The sequence below is a fragment of the Scyliorhinus torazame genome, chromosome 19 (assembly GCF_047496885.1).
Source record: "Scyliorhinus torazame isolate Kashiwa2021f chromosome 19, sScyTor2.1, whole genome shotgun sequence".
Taxonomy (NCBI): Eukaryota; Metazoa; Chordata; class Chondrichthyes; order Carcharhiniformes; family Scyliorhinidae; genus Scyliorhinus; species Scyliorhinus torazame.
In genome coordinates, this window is record NC_092725.1 from 80,325,269 (window position 1) to 80,339,685 (window position 14,417).

The 14,417-nt window shown below is 41.4% G+C and overlaps 1 protein-coding gene across 1 annotated transcript in view; it reads left to right on the forward strand.

The window, feature by feature from the left end:
- Positions 1–12,154, forward strand: part of LOC140396251 (adiponectin receptor protein 2-like) — a 113,079-nt gene extending 100,925 nt beyond the window's left edge. Inside the window, 3 exon segments of the mRNA XM_072484601.1 lie at positions 2,766–2,953; positions 8,534–8,727; positions 9,251–12,154. Of these exon segments, the coding sequence (XP_072340702.1) occupies positions 2,766–2,953; positions 8,534–8,727; positions 9,251–9,379 (511 nt within the window). The 3' untranslated portion in view covers positions 9,380–12,154.
- The last annotated feature ends 2,263 nt before the right edge of the window (positions 12,155–14,417 follow it).

Genomic DNA, 14,417 nt, shown 5'->3' on the forward strand with positions numbered 1-14,417 from the left:
TGGTGCTGGTGGATGTGTACGCTCCCATGGCAGAAATCCCCGACAATGACACACACCTACTGATTATGGGGGGCGACTTTATGGCGTACATGACCCACTGATCAAACCTCAGAACGGGAAGAAAGACGGGCATGGGTAGGGAGTTGTGAATATCCATGGAGCAGATGGGGGCGGTAGACCCATGGAGGTTCCTGCACCCGGAGAAAAGTAGTTCTTGCTCTTTTCGCAGATGCACAGGGTGTACGCCCTCGCAGGTGCACAGGGGTGTACGCCCTCGCAGGTGCACGGGGTTGTACGCCCTCGCAGGTGCACGGGGTGTACGCCCTCGCAGGTGCACGGGGTGTACGCCCTCGCAGGTGCACGGGGTGTACGCCCTCGCAGGTGCACGGGGTGTACGCCCTCGCAGGTGCACGGGGTGTACGCCCTCGCAGGTGCACGGGGTGTACGCCCTCGCAGGTGCACGGGGTGTACGCCCTCGCAGGTGCACGGGGTGTACGCCCTCGCAGGTGCACGGGGTGTACGCCCTCGCAGGTGCACGGGGTGTACGCCCTCGCAGGTGCACGGGGTGTACGCCCTCGCAGGTGCACGGGGTGTACGCCCTCGCAGGTGCACGGGGTGTACGCCCTCGCAGGTGCACGGGGTGTACGCCCTCGCAGGTGCACGGGGTGTACGCCCTCGCAGGTGCACGGGGTGTACGCCCTCGCAGGTGCACGGGGTGTACGCCCTCGCAGGTGCACGGGGTGTACGCCCTCGCAGGTGCACGGGGTGTACGCCCTCGCAGGTGCACGGGGTGTACGCCCTCGCAGGTGCACGGGGTGTACGCCCTCGCAGGTGCACGGGGTGTACGCCCTCGCAGGTGCACGGGGTGTACGCCCTCGCAGGTGCACGGGGTGTACGCCCTCGCAGGTGCACGGGGTGTACGCCCTCGCAGGTGCACGGGGTGTACGCCCTCGCAGGTGCACGGGGTGTGCACCCGCATCGACTTCTTTGCAGTGGGGAAATCGGTGCTTCCAGGAATCATGGGAACGGAATATTCCACGATCGTCATCTCCGATTATACTCCACACTATATGGATGTGAGGTTGGAGACGGGTTATGCCCAGTGCCCCACATGGAGGCTGGACATGGACATCCTGGCCGGTAAGGCCTTCCATCGCGGGCCATTGGCGATTTACGTTAGTAACAACCAGAACAGGGAGGTCTCACCCACCACGTTCTGGGAGGCACTGAAGGCTGTGATTTGAGGAGAGATAAAAGCCTACAAGTCGTGCAGAAATGGGAAAGAGGGCGGCCATGTAGCAGCTGGTTGACTCCAATTTGGAGGTCCACAGAAAGTACTCAGGCCCTGACTGTAGAGCTGCTGGCGGAGAGGAAAAAGTTACAAATGGACTTTAACCTGCTATCCACCAGGAAAGCAGTGCACCAACTCCACCAGACTCTGGGGACCTTCTACAAACACGGGGACAAGGCTGACCGCCTACTGACTCGCCAGATGAGGAAGCAGGCAGCCACGAGAGAAATAGCGCAGGTAAAGAACAACAGAGGCAGACTGGTAGCAGAACCAAAAGAGGTCAATCAGGCATTCGAGACCTTGTCTGAGGACTGTACACCTCCAAGCCCCCCGACCAAATTTTGTTGGTATTTATCAAGCTGATCGCCATAATTTGGTGAAAGCTTTCGGTCGTTAGTGGAGTGGTTTGAGAAGAAACTGCCTCTGCCATCTTACCTCCCAATTGATCCCTGAGAGGCTTCAGAGGCAGTCAGTGGGAATCGGACCAGTTCTTTCCTGGCTTTGCCTCTCTTGGACATCTCTAAGAAGAGTGAACTCGCAGCAAAATTTCTGGATTTTTATTTGAGAAGTTAAAGACCTGTGGCACCAGGAAAAAGGGTACAAAACTCAGATTTCCAGTGGGAGTCTTGCCCCCTCATCGTGCCATGGGGCAAACATTTTTTTTTCTTAACTGCTACTCCATAGTATAGCTTTTCTTCTAGCAAGGCTGCGAGAGATATTCCCTCATTAGCCTTTCAAAACCAACTGTTTCGAGCAGAGCTGCCTTCTCTCTCGCTACCGTAATCAAATTAGCTAAACTAAAATGTAAAGCTTCTCCTACTTTGCAAGGCCCCAGTTGCTAAACAATCATTGATGCCTTATTTATTAATGCACTAGCTCTCTCCAGGCACAAGAGAAACAAGTTGAAACTTTACCAACCCCCACACATGCAAACACCTTCTGTGCAGCATGAATCTAACTACAGGTTTTACCCCTCCAGGCACAAACATTAAACACTTAAAACTATACCTTATTTCTAATATTTACCAATACAAATAAAAATCCCATAAAACTACCTTTGCTTTCCTAACGCACTGCACCATTGTTTTCATTTAGAGAGATCATTTTTTGGTAGTGTAAAATTCTGTGTAGGGAGGGAAGAGTGGTGAGGGAAAGAATGAGGTGTCATTGCTCCTTTTGTGAGAAATGGTACACATCTTAAGTTTTCCCTCTTACCTATGATTCAGTAGCTGTCACTGATCTTCTGCTAACATAAGGCTGTAATATGGAAAATTCAAACCTTGGTTGGAAATTTGATTTTTTTAAAATTCCCACTGCAAATAAAATGAGTTAGTATTAGAAACTAGATGTTTTGGAAATATTTGCTGCAAAATATTATAGTTCCACCTGGAGCTTCTTTCCCTTGGGTTGACAATTTTTTTGTTTGCTGTGAGTTTTGTATTGCTACAATTAATCTAATTTCTTGTTTCCTCAGATTGGACTATTCTGGTATAGCTCTTCTAATAATGGGGAGTTTTGTACCATGGTTGTATTACTCCTTCTACTGTAACCCTCAGCCATGTTTCATTTACTTGCTTGTTGTCTGTGTACTTGGCATCACAGCAATTATAGTTTCCCAGTGGGACTATTTTGCAACACCACAGTACAGAGGTGTACGAGCTGGTAAGTTTATCAGAATTTCATCTTTTTTTTTTAAATACTATTTGCTGATGTAACCTCTAGGATTACTTATCTTTGCCTCTTCTGTAATATTGTAAGCAGAATACTCATTGTGATAATGCAAATTTCTTTTGGCTGGGCTGTTGAGGCACATTCATTTCTTTGCCCAGTTTCAAAATGCTAGACTTTTTTTTTAAAGAAAGCATTTAGATGGGTCAAGTGTGCTGTTTAACGTATAATGTAATCTTGAAATGCACAAACAAATTTAAAGTATCAAAGTCTCTTATAATTTAAAACCACTTTTATCATGTCATTTCAGTGGAATGGTCGCCTGTTGAGTATGTAACTGGGCTAGTAGTTGAGAAACCTGGACTAATAATCTAGAGATACAAGTTTAAATCCCACCATGGCAATTGAAGAATTTAAATTAAATTAAATTAAATTTCGAACAGAAAGCTAAGTATCAGTAATGCTGACCATGCAACGACTGTATTGCTGTAAAAATTCATCTGCTCACTCATGTCCTTCAGTAAACTGCTACCTCTACCTGATCTGGCCTATACGAGACATCAAACACATAGTTAGGTGGGTGATGCCCTAACAAGCTACTAAGTGGTATTCAAGAAAATAGCTGACCACCACCTTCTTGAGGGCAATTAATGATGGACTGGCTTTACTGGTGACATTCACATCCCATGAATTAATTTTAAAAATGCTTGTTTTATCTTGTACAGTAATCTGATGCTTCAGTATATTTTATACTGAAATGGGGGACAGAGGTGATTTAAGCACTCAGCTTCACCTTGTACTTCTGTGACACAATTCACTATAAAACATATACTCAATTTTAAAAAATGTTAATACATATTGCTTTTATCACTAACACCTACCTTGCCCTCAGTAAAGAGCTGTAGTGTGGATGAAATGTCTCTGCTGCGAGTGTCTCATGCTCCAACTTCACAATATTACTTCAACAAATGCTGTTTAGCTGGTTGCCTTTCAGGTATAAGTGCATCCCATAGCAAGTGTGACCAGCTGTCACTGGCAGTGTACGTTTTTTTTCCTCTGGCTGCTTAGACTACCCCACAGTCAAAGAGTAAGATTGTCACATTTCTGGTTTCCCCATCAATCTGGAAAGGTTTAGTAGATAGAAATGAAGCATTTGGGGGGGAATAACGCTTGTGTACTTGCACATCAGAGTAAAAAAGAATCTTGTACGATTAATGGTTTCTGTTAGCCTTGATCCATAGTATGCTTTATAGCTTCTCATTGCAATGTAACTGTGATTTGGGATTCCCAGTGAAGCACCATTAATGTGGAAATATGGAACAAAGCCAGTTTGTCCCATCATGTCTTCCATTGTGAAAATGGTGTGCCCAGAAGAAGTACAGACAAGTGACCATTCACAGAAAGCAGTCATTCAGGCAAAATAAAGCTGAGTTTGAATTTCAATTATGCTGTTCAAAATATTTGCACCTCATTCAGCTGCCATTTCTGTAGCCTCCAGCATAATGCTGCCCCATGCCCCCTCAGCATTCCCTTTGTGACATCCTGCTGCACGTTCCTATGCCAGGACTGCTGATGAAAATCTGCCATGTTACCTTCTGCCTTCTCACTGCCTTGAGCCCCAAGCACTCACTTAAGGCAAAGCAAGTTACTTGTATTACTTTCTATTTAATAAACCCTATTCACTGTACACTATGCTGTGCCCTCTGCACTGAGGAGACCAAATGTAGATTAAATGTCTGCTTTTCCTTTTAAGAACATATCCAATCCGTATACAAGTGTTACCCTGAGCTTCCAATCACCTGTTATTTAATTCTCCATCCACCCCGCTCCCCCTCCGATCTTTGTCCTTGGCCTCCTACACTGTTCCAATGATACCCCACATACACTCGAGCACAACATCTCTACTTTTTCAGTTAGGCCTTCCAGACTTTTGATGTAGAGTTCAACAATTTCAGATCATAACCTCTGCCCATAATTTTTTGGATGGCAGCTGTTGATGATATTAGGAAATAGCAGAGTCATCACCAATAGCTGCCTTCCAAAAGATTGGGAGCAGAGGTTATGATCTGAAATTGTTGAACTCTACATGGAGTCTGGAAGGTTTAAAGTACCCAACTGAAAAGATTGAGGTGTTGTGCCTCAAGCTTATGTCGGTGATGATTCTGCTATTCTCATTACATCTCTGTATCTTTTATTTACCATTACATTTCCCTTTAACCTTGCACCATTATCCATTTCGTCATTTAATCTTTCCTTCCTTTCCCCTCTACCAGAGACACTTCCTGTTGTTCTCCAACCACCCCCACCACCTTCTCTATACTTGCATAAATGCTATCATACCTAAGTTAATCAAAAGGTCATTGATTTGAAATATTATCTCTATTTGTCTCTACATGGATGCTTCCTGAACTACTGAATATTTCCAGAATTTTCTGGTTTTATTTCAGATTTCTGGTATTCATGGCATTTTGCTTTTGTAACTGAATTTAATTGATTGCCATACCATGAACCTGTTTTATTTACAGTGTTGGGATCTGAAGCTAAATCTCCCTATCATGATGGTTGGATGCTATCCTCCTCCTTTATTGAGTGCTCAACATTTGGCAGAGGAAAGCTCTTTTCATACCCTAACCTGACACTTCACAGTGTCAGTTTCCAGATGAGCCAACTTGGACATCAGCCCAATGAAGACATCCTTTATCTTGCAGAGCCACATTGAGCAAAAAGTGGTTCTATAATAAGCTGAGACTGCTATTGCTGTGGTGCTGACCACACTTGTATATTACAGGATGGATTCTCAATGCCAGCAGTGCTGTGGCAGGTCCTGTGTGTTTTTCAACATTTATTTTGCCACTTTTATAATCATCCAATGGTTGTGAAGGTTTCTCTATGCCACCATAGTGAAAACCTCATTACGAACGTGTTTTGAGTCGGATAATATATCGTTCAAACCCAATGACACTTGTTCCCATTTGGCACCAGTTATACTGTCATCTATACAAGATAAACAAAATCTTTTGAGGCGGTGCTCCATTCTTCGTGTATCTAGGCCAATTACAATATATAGACATTTTATAATTAGGTATCCGCATATGAGCCATAATCCAATTCTAGTCATCAGGCCACCTATTTTATGTAGCTTAAAAGTTGAGTTTGATCAGATTATCTCGAATATCTAGGGTTAATTCTGTCTTCAATTGCTTCCTCGGTTTCTTACTAGAATTCAAGTTGTCTAGTATTTAGCTATTGAGCCCGATTTATAAATACTGATCCATAGATTTCATAGAATTTACAGTGCAGAAGGAGGCCATTCAGCCCATCGACTCTGCACCGGCTCTTGGAAAGAGCACCCTACCCAACCCCTCACTTACACCCTATCCCCATAATCCAGTAACCCCACCCAACAATAAGGGCAATTTTGGATACAAAGGGCAATTTAGCATGGCCAATCCACCTAATTTAAGTGATATGTCTAACCAACAGAATATATTTTTGGTGACAGTTGATTGCTAACACTGTTATCCATCTGTATCTCTGGATTCAGAAATACCTTAACGTTCCAATTGTGTAGATCCTTGCATGTCCTCCTCATTCATGAGCTGTATTGAAGTATATCTCTATCTATATGCTGCTCTACTCCAGTGGTAGAATTTACCTAGAATTGTAATCCACTGCAAATTTCCATTTTTAGAAACTGGAGCAGTCAATTCGCCCCCTCTAGCCTGTTCTAACATTTACCAAGACTGTGGCTGATCTGTATCTTAATTCCTTCCACTAACTTGGCTCCATATCCTTTAGGACCCTTGGCAAAAAAATTAATCTGTTGATCTCTTAATTTGGTTGAGCTAGCATCTGCCAATTTCTCTGAGGAGAGTTTTCCACACATTTTGTTGACTACCCTGTGTCTTAAGATGTGCAAGTTAGGTGGATTGGCCATGCTAAACTGCTCCTTAGTGTCCAAAAGGTTAGGTGGGGCTACTGGGTTATGGGGATAGGGTGGGGTGTGGGCCTAGGTAGGGTGCTCTTTCAGAGGGTTGGTGCAGACTCAATGGACTGTGACTGCCTCCTGCACTGTAGGAATTCTATGATATGTATGGCTTGGTTCTGATTTTAAGGTTCTATCCACATTTCAGCAACTCCCCCACTCTTACCCTATGAAATCCTTTCAAAACCCTAAACAGCTCTATCAAATAAACCCGCAACTATCTATAATTCAGGGATACAAGCCAGTTTATGTAATCTTGCCTCATATTTAATTCTTGAAACCCTGGTGACCCCACCACCTTCTCTATATTTTGGTGAATCTTTGCTGCATTCCTTTCCAGACCACTATTTTGTTTCTACGGTGTGGTGCCCAGAACTATATACAGTATTTTAGATTTGTTCTAACCAAGGTTTTGCAAAGCTATAATAAAACTTCTTCCCATCTATATGCAAACCCTCTACTTATTAAGGTTAATATTCCATTAGCCATTTTGATTTTTGTGCCTAATTACTACATTTTAGTGATCTGTATACATGAACCTGAATCTCTGGATCTCCAATGTTCCTAGCTTTACACTAATTAAATAATACATTTCTCTCACACACAAATATATGTTTTGATTCAAAATGGATGACCTCACACTTGATGGCATTGACATTCATCTGCCACGATTTCTCCCGCTCAATCTATAAATATCTCTTTGTAATTTTAAGCTCCTGTCTAAACTACCTATGACATCACTAACCTTTCAGTCATTGACAAACTTAAATATATGACATTCTATTGTGTTATTTAAGTATTTAATAAATGAAGTGAACAGTTGAAGCCCCAACACACAATATTGTTGGACACTTACACTTCCATTTCAAGCGCACACCCATTATTCGTAATCTTTCTATTCTACCATCCAACCAACCACCTAAATAGGTCAATAATTTGTCTTCAATTTCATGAAGCTATCACTGGGGATATTATCAAAGCAGCAGGGTTGAGTTCAAATTGATTTAACTGCCTCGTTTTCAAAATATTTCTCAAATCAACATATTTCAGTTCTTGTTTCTATTGATGCGTGCTTATAGACAGATCAGTTTTATGCATTATCATGGCATTTTTACGCTCATACCTCTCATTCGATATAATGTGTCGATGTAATTAACCAACTTCAGAAAAGTGCTCCAAATTGGAAAGAAGAGGTTTATTTGAAAATCATGTATTTGGTACACTTTGTGCTTGAGGCAGCCAAATATGCCAGTGAGAACAAACAATTTATAATTGTGGAATGGAGGCTTTAACATCCTTTTGGAACTTGCCCTCTGGCAAACGCAAATAGTCTCTGGCTTCTTAACTTAAAATTGTTACTGGTGACAATCCAGAATGTTTTCTATAATATTTTCATGTTTCTGTAATAATGCTTTGTTAAAGACAAATAAAATACTTCAAATTAAGTAACACTGCTGGACTTGTTTCCAGGCACCTGATATTGATGGTACTTGAGTAACAGGAAGCAAGCTGATTGCAATGAAGCTGTTCTAATTTGATGTTTTTGCATTTAAACAGTGACTCATTGTCTGTCTTCTGTTTACCTCTAGGAGTATTTGTAGGATTGGGGTTGAGTGGAGTTGTGCCTACCCTGCACTTTATGATATCTGAAGGATTTTTCAGGGCTGCTACAATTGGTCAGATTGGCTGGTTATTCCTGATGGCAGCATTGTATATCACAGGAGCTGCCTTATATGCTGCCCGTATTCCTGAGCGTTTCTTTCCTGGAAAGTGTGATATTTGGGTGAGTAATTAGTGATTACTCTTCTTGGCCTTCTGCTCAATTTCTGACTTTATGAATCTTTGACATACTGGATAACGTGCTGCTAAAATGGAGTGGGCAGGTACCATGTAGAAAGAAAACTAACATTCCAGAAGACATCTTTAAACTGTTCATTTTTTGTTCTAAGCAATAAATTCTGAGTCCTCCCCTCCTTGTTTATATTTTCTTTAAATAGCATCTCCGATTTGCAGAATGATCTGGAGCTCTGTAACAATCAAAATTCATAATCTCACAAGGCAAAATAGGTGCTCTTCACCTTTTGTTTGTTTTGATAAATATATCAGTAACTACAGACATCTCAATTATTATAACTTGTGGTTTATATAAAGTTCAGATAGATACTCTATCTTTTAAGATGTTCTGACACCAACCTTTAGTAGAAAATCTGCAGATTTAAAATCGGTGTGCAGGTTAATCGGCTAGAGACATTGGTGTCTTGTTTATGTTCTGGACTTTAACTTTTTTGATTCTTTTGTTTTGACAGTTCCATTCTCATCAGTTATTCCATGTTCTGGTTGTGGCTGGTGCATTTGTCCACTTGCATGGAGTCTCAAACCTTCAGGAGTTTCGTCATGGTGTTGGCGGTGGATGTACGGATAATGACTTGCTATGAAACTGATCACTGATTAGATGTGCAGTGAAACTTTGATCAATGGAAATGGAGATAGAATAACTGAAAGACCTGTTCTGATAATTCATACCACAGTTGTAATTTGGGTCAATCAGTCCAATATTGCGTGTTTCACGACTAGTGATCAATTTTCTCACCTGTTTTGGATGATGCTGTAATATCCATCAATGCCTATAAACTAATGGTAATCAGATGAACAGGATCCAACTGGAAGGACGAATAACTAGTTTGAGCTTCATCAGGAATACAGGACTACAGCTGCGTCAGAATGATGTTTTTCCACGGTGATCATGGGTGGTCAAAGGAAGTAATGCTGATAGTAAAGAAGGACAAAGCCACTGTGCTTGAAGTCAACAAACAAAGGGTTGCCCATGCAATCGCCCGACTAGTTGTAAAATCCCAATTAAAATATGTAAATGATAAATTATAAGCTAGTATGTAATTTACATAATTGCTGAATCTGAAGCAAAGTTCTGCTTTTACTGAAAACCGTATTTATTTCTATGAAAAGATATAAAGTGGAAGAAGAATTTGAAGGAATTAATATTTCTGAGCAGAGTCTGCTGCTTATAACAAAAGGGTCCTTGTAAATAAGATTTCTAACTTTCAGTTAATTAGAAAATTTATATTATAAAAGACTTTTGTACAGAAAGCATTCGCAAGAGTACCACACACTGTTAACTTACATTGCACAAATATTGGTAGACATCACTTCAGGTAGTAGAAAGATGCTAGTATAAGAAGCAATGCAAAAAAGCCTTCCTTGTGATGGCTTGCCCACTAAGTGTGCTCTGAGGCCTGGTAATTTTATTTTCTATTCTGCCGTGTGCTATGCTAATAGATAGCAGTGACCGGTGAAATCAACTTGAAGCAGGCATGCACAAATTTCTACTGATTGTGCACCCAGCTCAACCTGTAAGGAATTATATGTATACATATGTTCTGTAGACATATTCATGCATATATGAGCAGTTTTATTTTTATTGTTGTGATGTTATGTGCATGGGTTGGGGATAGTAGGATTTGTCACTACATTTGTTGGTTAGTTTGTAAATGGTTGGTGTAAAGTGATATAACTGGACTGATGCAGTTTGCTTTCAGGTTCAGTTAGAATTGGAAATCATCAGCTTTAAAACATATATTTTCGGTTAATTTGTCACTGTGGATATTCCAGTAAATCTAAATTACAGAAATGGGTCTTTTTATGGTTTCCTTTTTTATTGAAGGACTGGTGAAAATTGCTTTTTTCCTCATTTCAGAGCAGAGCAATAGTGAGGAATCTAAGCACCAAGGTTTCCATTTAAGATACATGCTTTGAACAAATAAATCTACCCACTTTGTACCATTTTAACTCATTCACTGCACTCGGGTACAACAGCTTCTGTTATCTGCACAGCTGTAATGATGAGTTACTTTTTTATGGCTGAAATATTTCAGTGGAAATGGTGGTGAAATTTTTTACTCTTGACAAAGGATAGGCAAGTTACTCAGTATTAATTAGTGCTCTCTGTAGCACTGAATTACCTTGGATAATTTTATCTTTCTTTACTTACCCCACTCTCTTTCCCCGTCTCCCTAAATTATTAAAGTTGCCCTCGTGTTTGGATTGGTTCAAACTGGACTGTTGATTGAAGTGTTTACCATGGAGGAGGAAAGACAAACTTAGTTTCTGTTTGTTGAGCATGAAGTAATATTGACGGCAGTATGAAGAAGCTTGCAATACTAACTAAAGTGACGCATTATGGCAAAAGGGGAGAAAAATACAGTAAATGACTGAAGTCTTAGCTCAACAATAAAAAGCCACTCTGAGGTACTCGTATCCAAGTCCTACCATTTAACAGTATCGGGTTCATGAAACTAAAATAAGGTTATAGTGCTCTTTAAGGGGAATTTTTCTTGATTATTCTAACATTTAGTATTGCTTGATACTTGTTTCCTTCCATCTCAGCTTTAAAAAACCCAGTATATTATGTCCATGCAGCTAGAATGAGTGCTGGTGAAAGTATCAAACTTGAAATGTAGTCTTTAAATCTTGCCATACAGGGACAAAAGTTGTCAGGTTTTGGTAAGAGCAGATATGTGAATCCAAGCTTTAAATGTAAAGGATCAGTTTCTTATATTGTACATAATTAATTTTAAATGAGTTATTCGGAGATATCTTAAGAGATGGGTAAAAATGTTCACTATCTGCTCAAGTTTCACGCTTGTGTGCACAGAAAAATGGCACCTTGTCCCCCTGTGAATTACCTCCGAGAGAATCTGACTATTTCAAATCTAGACTTATGGTGTGTTGGAATGTCACCATGCTGTTTCAATTAGAGCATCTGAATGATTGGAATCCTTTGGGATTCTAATTTTTCTTTTTATCAGACTACTTGGGGGGGGGGGGGGGGGATAAAATACATGAACACACCTGGTCTGGAACTGGAATACCTAAATTATCAAAATGAGAAATCTTCTTAAAAACGCAATCCTACTGTACTTGGTTTTCTTGTATTACACAGCACCTGCTGCTTAACTCGGATAAGAGTTCCCAAGAGTTTGCCCTATGCCTTATTTGGATCTGTTTTTTTGCTTGCTGTGAGGAGTGTTTTAAAGTCAATAATATTTCATTTTCAAATAAAAGGAGGCCTTGTTTATTTTATTTTCCACTGCTTTACTTCAAATGTCTCTAGATTATATATTGGCTGAGGATGCATAATTGGATTTTTATTTGATGTAACATTTAATTCATCTAATTAAAAAAGTATAATTTTTTTTTTGTCTGGTTTCATTGCATCAATTTGACGTCATAGCTACCAATACACCTGATAATTACTAAACTTGCTTTATTGTCCAAGCTGTTGGTTTCCTCCTCTCTCCTCCAGCATATACAGCTGAGCTCGAGCAAGAAATTAATTCCCAGGTCTCAATGTTGCAGAGGAGTAGGGAGTAGCCACATGAATCGGAAAAAATAAATCAAAGTTACTAAGTCACCCAGTCCAGATGGGGTGCATCTTGGATTACAGAGGGAAGCTACAATTGACATTCCAGAAGCTCTGATGACAGTTGTTCAATCTTTGGATATGGGAGTGGGGCTGTAGAGTTTGGAGGATTGCTGGACATACCTAGTCATTAAAAAAAAAAGGAAAGATTTAAACCAGGTACTTCCAGGCCACTCATTCTAACAATAGTGGTGAAAAAACTGCTAGAGAATATTGTCGAGGATTAAAATGATTCTCACTTGAAGAAGCATAGGTTAGTCCGGATGATGGGCATATTGTGGCTGACACGCCTGAATACAATGTGGTAAGTATGTACCAAAGAGATAGTTGTAACTTCATATATAATCGGCTATGGGAGAGGAGGCGGTGAGCAGAGATGCTGAATGCTTTTCTGACCAAAGTATCTTGTGGAAGCTGCCCGGGCTTGGTATTATGCATAGGCCTTGATTTGGGTATAGGAGCATAATTTCAATGTTTGCAGACAATGCAAAACCCAGGCATGATCGGTGAGTCCCTGGCGCTGGGTATTTGACCCATTCGGCTTATTTCAATATGCAGATCCGGATCTCATCCAGCATGGGCAAGATCTGGATCGTGTCGGGCAGAGCAAGTCGCGTAACTCACAATTGGCGCAGAGCCTGATTTGGGGCTTGCGCACGATTCACCCGTTGCGCTTGATTGGTGCAGGGCGCAATGGGGTCGCTGAATCGCACCCGCTGTGTTGATTCAATATTGTTGATCGTTACGCTCCCTGCCACTCAAGACATTCGTTTATAATGGGCAATCATTAATGGCCAATGACGATAACTTGCCTTAACATTAATTTTAATGTTGCTAGTTACAACATTTCAAAGTAAAAATGGTCTGTCAATCTTAAAGTACTCAACAAACTGCATTTAATATCTCCTTTTTAAAAAGTTGAGAAGCAATGCATGGAATGTCAATTCTAAGGAACTGAACACAACACTCTGAAGGGAAATGCATCTTGTACTTGTTGGGCTCAAAAACAGTGGGTGGAACATTCCAGCCCTTCTTGGTGGCAGGATGTTCTGGTTCCGCTGTAGCCATCTGGGATGGCCATGTCCCGATTTACAAAATGGACGCCCGCAAAGAATTCAGGGAAAATTGGACAATGCTAAGAAACAAGCAGGTGCAAGTTCGGTCTTGATTAGAACCTTAAACTCTCAGACAGGACAGAAACTACCCAACAATCTACATACTAATGAGCCATCTCCAGGACAAAAGGGAAACATTTAGATATACCGGCACCAGAAGAAGCTAAGGCAAAGCAGACTGACAGTCGCCAGGACATGCCCAGCGATCAGGGAACCACTCCTCTATTGGAGGAAAATCGATACAGATGATTGGGAAAGACCCAATTAGTTGAGGCCAAGTTCAAGGCCTGCCCAAAAGCACACAAAGCCCTTTTTAGTATAAAAGGTATCCCCCAAGGGAGAAAGCCCTCCTTTGGCTTTGGCTCTCACCGAAGAGAGAGACCTGCCAAGCAGCTGCACCAGACCAAGTAAGTCCGAAGTCAACGCACGCTACGAGATAGACGCTCCGAGTTGCTATTCTGTAAACAGCTCAACCCAGGAGCCTCAGAACCAAGCAACGGCCAGTGTTCCTCTGACTGAGTGGGCACCCGAAGCCTAAGTATAGGCTTTAGTAATAGTGGTAGTTTAGTTTGTAGAGTTTATGCATGAGTAGATTTGACTAAATAAATGAGCATTGCTTTTGAACTTACTAACTGGTGTATCGAGTCATTGATCAGTATTTGGTTCTGAACCTTGTGGCGGTGTCGAAAGATACCTGGCAACTCTTGATCAAATGTGATTATACAGAACCAAATTAAGGGCCAACCAAAAGGTAGCAACATTTACTGGCGACTCTGGTGGGACTCGACTTAGAAGTGGACTAACCACTCCGAGAGAACCAAAAATTTGAATTGAGAATCCAATTGGGAACAGAAAAACCACAAGCATCACAACAGTATTGATCAAGCCTCTTGAGATTCAGAAGTGTTAATACATGCGTAC